General features: G+C 39.2%; 1 protein-coding gene across 2 annotated transcripts; it reads right to left on the bottom strand.

The window, feature by feature from the left end:
* Window positions 1-6,130: 6,130 nt before the first annotated feature.
* On the bottom strand, window positions 6,131-8,902 carry LOC104217835 (uncharacterized). 2 transcript variants are annotated; one of them, XM_009768168.2, is made up of 3 exons: window positions 8,377-8,902; window positions 6,994-7,083; window positions 6,131-6,563 (listed from the first exon to the last, which is right to left on the bottom strand). In XM_009768168.2, exons 1-2 carry the CDS (start codon window positions 8,719-8,721, stop codon window positions 6,994-6,996), a joined length of 435 nt encoding a protein of 144 aa, XP_009766470.1. In that variant the 5' UTR covers window positions 8,722-8,902; the 3' UTR covers window positions 6,131-6,563. The 2 variants fall into 2 exon arrangements, with proteins under 2 accessions (XP_009766470.1, XP_009766469.1); XM_009768167.2 differs by lacking the exon at window positions 6,131-6,563 and having other exon boundaries at window positions 6,680-7,083; window positions 8,377-8,901.
* Window positions 8,903-9,143: the final 241 nt, after the last annotated feature.

Below are 9,143 nucleotides of genomic sequence, written 5' to 3'. Positions count from 1 at the left end.
TACTGTTGCTGACAGCTTTCATCTTCTTGTATTGCCATTTCCAGGTACACAGCTGTAACCTTGGTCATTTGTAAGCCAAAAACATAAGCATGAATATACATGAAGATTTGAAGCTTTAAGTTTGATCTAGTTTTTCTACTGATTTGTATATTAGGATATCTCATTCATTAATATCATGCAAATGCTTGCGGAATGCCTAAACTGGACTGTTGAATCTATTTCTACAAACATGTGAATAATGTTAGTAAACTAATATTCTCGAATGTTAGTGATTGATGTTAGCTTAATGTCGGTTTTTTTAAGCATTGACGCATTTCTTCGACAAGTCGTAAAAAGAGTAAAAATGGCTTTGTATTACACATAGTCAATTCCAATAGTTCAAGTCATCTAATAATGTTAGTTTAAATTAATCAAAGAATAGTTGGTTTGTTTTGATATTACCGGGTGTCAATCTCGTGTTCTATTCATAATCTCAACTTTAGTGTTATTAACTAATAGAATAAGGAACGAAATAATCTCCCTTTGTACAAGCCCGATTATAATTTCCCATTTGCATTTTGTCTTAGTCACGTCCTTTTTTTAAGCCTAATTAATTTGGAGATTTTCTTTTAGAGACAAACTTAATAAAAATGTAGTCACTTTAGGATTGTCCTTTTAAAATAAATGAGATGAGCCTCGCTGGATAAACACATAAATGGCGGGGCCCTCGTTAAATGTATGTATTAAATACTTAGATTCCGGGACGGGCCGTTTAGCAAATTTCACGGCCCTACCCAAAATAATGATACGCTAGTCGCTTTAGGCGCGTATTTAATAATGTTATCTTCTTAAACTCGGGTGCACATTTATGCGACCCAAATCCAAATCTCAACAGAGTTGAAATGTGCCAACAACCACGGGTGCATTGATGTGACGTGGTTCGAGATATATTTTCACGATGTTGCAATTCTCGATAAAAATAATAATAATGATAAAAGCAGTTAAAAGTTAAAATTCGCACATAGGTTCAACATGTATTAAATCAGATAATCAAGCCGAATATGACAGTTGAGCGACCGTGCTAGAACCACGGAACTCGGGAATGTCTAACACCTTCTCCCGGGTTAACAGAATTCCTTATCCGGATTTCTGGTGTGCAGACTGTTAAACAGAGTCCATATTTTCCTCAATTCGGGATTCAACCGGTGACTTGGGACACCATAAATCTCCCAAGTGGAGACTCTGAAATAAATAAATAAATCCCGTTTCGATTGTCCTTTAATTGGAAAAACTCCCCTCCGTGCCCCTTTGCAGGTGTCGCGACCAAAAGGAGGTGTGACTCCCGCCCATCTCAGATATGAGTTCTTAGGACCTAACTCCACATTACCTGTTATTATCTCATCTCATCTAGATGTGCAGGCACAACAACTTTTGTAGGTGCTCAAGGAGAGTAAGACTGTCACTGGGTGGACCATGGCAGACATTAAGGGGACACAAACCTTCCAGGGAACACCAAAGAAGGTTGAACCCCAACATGAAGGAAGTGGTGAAGAAAGAAGTGATAAAGTGGTTGGATGTGGGAATCATTTTCCCAATCTCTAACAACAACTGGGTTAGCCCGGTGCAATGTGTGCCTAAGAAGGGTGGCATGACGGTGGTCAAAAACGATAATAATAAGCTGATCTCTACAAGAACCGTCACAGGCTGGAGAATTTGCATGGACTACAGAAAATTAAATCTAGCCACCCGGAAAGACCACTTCCCATTTCCCTTTATTGATCAGATGCTAGACAGATTGGCAGGGAGGTCTCACTTCTATTTTTCTTGATGGGTACTCAGGGTACAATCAAATCTCCATTGCACCAGAGGACAGAGAGAAGACCTCCTTCACTTGCCCATATAGCATTTATGCTTTTCGGAGGATGCCCTTTGGCATACAATGCACCCGCCACATTCCAAAGGTGTATGATGGCTATATTCACTGACATAATAGAAGACTTATATTCATGGATGATTTCTCAACGGTGGGAAACTCATTCGATGAGTGCCTTATAAATTTGACTCGTGTACTGAAACAATGTAATAACCTAGTTCCATGGTACAAGAGGGCATAGTCTTGGGGCATTGGGTATCAAGTAAAGGAATCGAGGTGGATCGTGCCAAAGTTGATGTGATAGAAAAGCTGCCTCCTCCCACTTCAGTCAAGGCAATCAGGAGCTTCCTCGGGCATGTCGTTTTCTACCTAAGATTCATAAGACTTCTCAGAAATTGCCAACCCTCTTTGTAAGTCACCCCTTCTTGTTTTCTGATGATTGCAGGGTAGCATTCAAGGAGTTAAAAAAGAGGCTAGTCACAGCACCCATCATTATTGCCCCCGACTGGGAGCAACCATTCGAACTTATGTATGACGCTAGTGACTATGCAGTGGGGCAAGTGTTGGGACAGCGGAAAGACAAGCTAATGCACCCGATCTACTATGCTAGTAGAACGCTGATTGGAGCCCAACTAATACACTGTGACTAAAAAGGAGATGTTGGTTGTGGTGTTTGCATTTGATAAGTTCAGATCATACCTGATTGGCTCTAAGGTGTATATACTGATCATGCAGCTCTCAGGTACTTGATTGAGAAAAAGGAGTCTAAACCACGCCTGATTCATTGGGTGATGTTACTGCAAGAGTTCGACCACGAAATTTGTGACCTTAGGGCACAGAAAACCAAGTCGCTGATGATCACGACTTGAGGGAGTTGAAAATGTAGTTGAGGTTAAGGATATTCTGGAAACCTTTCCAGATGAGCAGCTACTCGCTACAAGCCTTGAGGAAGTGCCATGGTATGCAGACTTTGTAAATTACCTGGCAAGCGGTATAGTGCCTTATGAGCTTTCCTTTGTACAAAAGAAAAAGTTTTTTCGTGACTGTCACATGTATTGACAATATGATCCGAAGGTGTGTCCCCGAGATAGACCAATCTTTGGTTTTGTAGGCATGTCACGCATCGGCTTATGGAGGGCATTTTGGAGGAGTCAGGACGGCCGCGAAAGTGCTAGAGGCTGGGTTCTATTGGCCAACAGTGTTCAATGATGCTTATCAATGGGTGAAGGGTTGTAATGAATGTCAATGAACCGGGAACATCTCCCGTCGCCATGAGATGCCCATGAACCCAATTCAAGAGGTTGAAGTGTTCGATGTTTGGGGTGATTTCATGGGCCTATTCGTCAGCTCCTTTGGCAATAAGTACATATTTGTTGTTGTAGACTACGTGTCCAAGTGGGTGAAAGTTGCAGACTACGTGTCCAAGTGGGCCTATTCGTCAGCTCCCCGTTTTGGGACCCAAGAGCTATTATCAGTGACGGAGGTACTCACTTCTATAATCGAGCTTTCGAGAAGTTGCTGGCAAAGTATGATGTGCGCCACAAGGTGGCAACACCATATCATCCTCAGACCAGTGGACAGGTCGCAGTGTCTAATAGAGAGAAAGAGTGTATTGACCTATAAACACCACAAGAACTGATTGGGCGAAAAAGCTAGATGATGCACTCTGGGCCTATAGAACTGCTTTTAAAACACCAATTGGTATGTAAACATATAAGTTAGCATTCGGGAAGGCCTGCCACTTAGTAGTGAAACTTGAACATAGTGCTTGGTGGGCACTGAAATAGCTGAATCTAGACATTGAGGCTGCGGGCACAACAAGAATCATAGAATTGCATGAGCTCGACGAGTTCCGATATCTGGCTTTTGAAAGCACAAGGTTGTACAAGGAAAGGATGAAGAGGTTGCACAACCAGAATATTGTTGAGCAACATTTCAACCCCGAGGACATGGTATTGCTCTATAACTCAAGATTGAGGCTATTTCCGGGTAAGCTCAAGTCACGATGGTCTGACCCATTTCGAGTGGTCGAAGTATTCCCTTCAGCGGCTGTAGAGATTGCCTCAGAGAAAGACTCTCATACATTTAGAGTCAATGGGCAGAGATTGAAACTATATGTAAAGCATGAATGAACCAAAGGAAGTGTCAAAGATCCACCTGACTGAACCTCAGAGGTCGAGCGAGCCTTAAATGTGCTTATCTGCGTCGTACCGCGACATTAAATCAGGCGCTGCATGGGAGGCAACCCATTGATGCTAGTTGTTGTAATTTTGAGTTAAGGAAAGTACTAACCAATACAGGTAAGCTTGGGCAAGTGACAAGTCCATCGGAAGCGGAAAGAACAGGTGAAAAATATGAAAAAATCATTCCTAGGAGCGCGCGGAGCGCTACCCACCACGCTACAGGCTACGCATATGGGCAAGTGTTCTGCCTCAGCTCCAAAACACTAGCGCGGCCGCGCTACAGAACGTGATCGCGCTAGTCCAGTTCCGGAAAAATAAAGTTCAAGGGTAAACTTGGAAGTTCTGGGGCAATTCCACAAAACCTAAAAGAGGTCCAACTCGCCCAAAGGAGGATTATCAAGGTTTGGATAACTGACTTCAACATAGAGTTCTTCATTTCTTCCTTTTGTATTTTACCATTTGTGATTAATTTGGCTATTGTTATGATGAACACTAGTACCAGTAGCTAAATATTTAGTCTAAGGTTTTGATGGAACCTATTGAAGGATGATGAACTTCTTGTTATGTTAATATAGATTGTTTGGTTTAATCTCTATTTGTGTCAACTACGTTCTTGTTGTAGTTAATTGATAGGATCCTCAATTAGTTGTGCCTATTTAGTATGTATTACTTGGGAGAGAGTATATTTAGGTAATTGTTGAACAACACCACTCCCAAAGTATAGGGTTTAGAAGGATCAATAACCGAGGGTTTAAAAGCGGGATTAGGGAAAACGAAGCTTTGGGTGCTATCTATAGTGAGCTGTAGTAAAAGCCAGCTAGCGTAACTCGGGAGAGTGCGTCTAGTAAATTGTCGTGATTACTCGGGAGAGATTTACGGTAATAAGAGTGCTCATGATCGATAGAGATGATTAGTCAAATCAATATGAAACATAACCAAAAGGGATTCCATCAATAGGGAAAATCACAACCTTAGATCCTTCTCTTAATTGTTTACAACTTAATCATAATTAGTCTTTATTTACTTAATTGCAGTCGATCGTAGTTGGTAAAAATATCCTCAATTGTTATTCAAAACATTTGGGAAGTTGATTACGTAGAATTTAGTGAGTCTGACAAGAGTAATTAATAGGTTAATTCCTTGTGGGTTCGACTCTAGGCGAAATACTCAAATTATATTTGCAATATCTGTTTGTCCTTTTTAATAAGGCATAGTTGGGCGTGATCACTTCCCAATGGCAATCTTTAGGGACCGATGAGGTTTTCTCAATCTTAAAGTCGGAAGTATGATCACATGACCCAGGAACACACTCTTCGATGCGTGGCTAACATCGGTGGCCTGAAGAAGAGGCTTTTTCCTTCTGAGGAACGGTTTTCGATGTTTTCGCCATTTTATAAGAAGTTCAGAGAAAGAAGAAGATAAAACTTGTTGTTTGAAGAGAAGGTTGGCAAACGGGATTTGAAGATTTGGAAAAGTTGAAGGGAGAGGAAGTGCTCGGAAGATTAGAAGAGATTTTGGAAGTAAAGTTTGAGAAAATTATGAAGATGATATTTATAATATTTGATATGGCGGTTCAAAGGCATTAGTGGCCCAGGAATGATCTTGTGAACTATGCAGACGCGACGCTTCAGTCGCCTCCATCATTTACGTCACGAGGATGATGTCATAATTGGTCGAGGTACAAAATTGAAGGCTCGGTTCGTTTCTTCTCATTACTCTCCAAGAAATGAAAGGACTATCTCTATACGGTTGGCTTGCCTGATTTTGCTATTCAATCGAGACTGGGAAATCACGACGAGGGTCAGCCTCGTAGTGGACCGGGCCAGAGTACGAAGACGGGGTTTCAAGTTCAAGAATCAAGGTACCCGTCGAGGTCGAGACCAGCAGCGATCGAGACTAAATATGACCGACTTCGAGTAAAGTGCAATAATGAAAAGGCGAGATATCCGTAAACGGTCGAAGATCACAACGGAAATTCCGGAATAGATCAAATCAAGGGCAGTTATTTGTACCAATCATGGGATTTACTTCCGTAGTTAGAATTGTACCATAATTAGGATTCTTCTATATAAAGGGGAATCTCCATCATTTGTGTCTAAACACCTTAATTCATACAGATCAAGGCAATATAACATTTCTCTCTCTGGTTTATCAACTTGTTGTTCTTTAATTGTTCTTGCTTTACTAAGCTCGAGGGTTCATCAGCTCGAGGGCCCTGTCCAAGCATTGGTTTGTTTTACATTCTTGTCAATTCTCATCCCTTATCTTTAAGTTAATCAATTAATCTTAGGTGAAATCACGTAACCTTAAAACCACACTACAAGTTTAATTGTTATCCAGTTTTTAGGATAAAGAAAATCCAAATGTTATCCCCTAAATATGAGGGCCATCAATTTCCTCTCGTTCGTTGCTGTTGCTGTTGCTGTTAGCTTCTCTGTACTTATTTCTCCATACAGATCTCACCCGCACATATATTATTACCATAACTCACAATCACATTCAGTGTTTTCTTTTTTCCTTCTGAGAATCTGCAGACATGTACAGCATGGGTTCCAATTAGAATTAAAGGCCTCTAGTTCAAAATTGTTATATATACTCAAGAACGAACCCTTTTCAGTGAAAGTCAAATACATTCTACTCGAGGTTGAAATTTCACCAAAATTGATAATATTCAATGTCATAACTTCTCTTTCATTCTTTTTCTCTTATCAAATTACAGAAACATGGAAGTAAGAGAATAAAATAACAACACAAGATTACATATCAAAAGCAGCAGCTTGACACAATAAGAAAAAACCGTTAGAGAGATATGTTAATGACATAAAGAATGTAGTTACTATGTCTTACCGTGGATGAAAGAATATAGTGAATCAATGCGAGTTAGAAGCCAAAGCAAAATCTTTGCCTTGTTCTAACAAGTCAGAATGAACTTCCATTTGAAGTGTATAACAACTTTACCTAATACGTATCACTTATTAGACGCTTGTGCCGGTTGTAATGTTTCTCAATGAAGACTTTGGAAGCTCCTTCAACAGTTCTGCGCCATGTCTATGCATATGAAAAGAGAAACAAAAAGGATCAAACAGTTTAACTTTACAATTGCAGATGTGAATGGGTAAAACTAACTGATGAAATAAGGATTGTCTCTTATGCACAAGAAGAGAAGACCATTAAGCTCTGCAGGCATATGCTGACAATTGTCTCATGTAGACTCTGCTGATTATAAGTAATTCGAAGCCTTGGAAGAATGAGACTTATCAATATTGTTCAGTATGATAATGCACATTTAACATATCGACATTGTTCACTGTGCAGTATATATCTACAGAATGAGACGTATCGATATTGTTCAGTACATATCTACAGAATGATAATGCACATTTAACATATGGTTTCAATGCCTTTGGTGTCATTGATTAGCAAAATGACAATGAGAATAGGTTTAATCTCATAAGCCTTATTTTCTTTCTTTCTGCAGTCTCTACACCTACATCATCTGGACAAAACAGGACATTTTTGTGATACGGTATCATTCTTTCCATGATAATGTACTACACTGAGCCAACCAGAGGCAAATTTGGGATTTAATATTGGTGAGTTCAACTTTTAAGGCTCTTAGCATTGAATTCATTGTATTTTTTAAATTAAGGGTTCATATCTACTTATTTGTTGCCATTTTAGCATATTTTTACACATAATTTTACACTGCACACTGAAAGTGTTGGGTTCGGATGGACTCTGGAATCACGAGTTGAATGTAATGCAGAAGCACAGCCCATATACTGAATGTGCTGAAGAATCTTTATTAAAGGGCTGTATTTGATGGATTCAATCAACCTGCTATGTTACGTAGTGCCATTCAAATGCAATGCTAATCATTGCCAATCGATTTCGAGTCTATTTCTAGATTCTAGTGCAACAATTCCACGGCCAGTGATGGATGTAGAGCGTTAGTTATTGTTCATCCAAATCCAATAACTTTGACTCGGACCATGTAATGAGAACATTTACTTGAAGTTGAAGTAGAATTCCGAACCCGCACTCATAAAATTCAAAGTCCTCAATTATTGAAGAATCTAAGAACTTCAAAGTCCTCTAGCTAAACAAATGGGAAAAAAGCAAAAGGGGTACCTAAAAAGATAACAAGTGTATCATAAAATTATTGAATTTAACTTATATAAACTATATTGTTAACTTATTGTAACTGGTGACCTGACTTATTTATCAAAATATTCTTTCTACATTGATAACATAAAAGAATTAATACTACTAGTACATTTTCAAATATATGAACTAGGACAGCAAAAGTATTAGAATGTCAAGAAATTGTGGAAATCTAACCTTCTCAATAGTACCCAAAAAGGATCTGTTCTTGAAATCCTTAGCTCTAATCTTAGCTTTTCCAATACCTAAACGCCGAATCAACGCCACGGATCGTTGAGAACCAGCAGGAGGTAGAAGGGAATTCCTCTCACCCAAAACAGTAGTAGTAGTAGTAGTAGTGCTGCTCCCATTGACAGTGGGTTGTATTCTTTTCCTGCGTTTAGCTAACCTGAGTTCCTTCTTAGCTAAAGCTTTATCTTCTGATTCAGAACCCATCTCTGCAAACTTCCTTAAAAGCTGATCTGATGATGCTTTTGTTACATGCTGAACTGTAGCAGCAGCAGCATTTTCCTTTGTTTCCATTTATGATGATTATAGAAAAAAGAGGCAAATAAATTTGATAGGAGAATAGACAACAAATGAAGAAAACCAAGAATCAAGAAAATGAAAGAGAGAGAGTATTTGAAGATTTGTTTTCAGTACGAAAGTGATGTGAATTGTGGAAGACGAGGTTGTCTGAAAGGCTTAATATGTGGGAAGAATGGACCGTTGGAATGGGCGGTGGAGAAAGAGAATAATGGATTTGAATAATAATGTACGAAGGTGGAAAATAGCCGTTGGGATAAGCAAAACCTATACTTATATTTTTTAACTACTAGTGAAGTTATTAAACATTGGTGTATTTGTTTTGTTTAACGAGATATAAGTTGACTGGTCAATAAGTTGCGCCAAATGGATAATATTTCCAACCATGTACAGTTAAAGTAAATGTAAAAAAGAAGTGT

The sequence above is a fragment of the Nicotiana sylvestris genome, chromosome 3, assembly GCF_000393655.2.
Source record: "Nicotiana sylvestris chromosome 3, ASM39365v2, whole genome shotgun sequence".
In the NCBI taxonomy this organism is placed as follows: Eukaryota; Viridiplantae; Streptophyta; class Magnoliopsida; order Solanales; family Solanaceae; genus Nicotiana; species Nicotiana sylvestris.
Note: the sequence above shows the minus strand (reverse complement) of the source record. Positions and strands in the feature narration are given on the sequence as shown.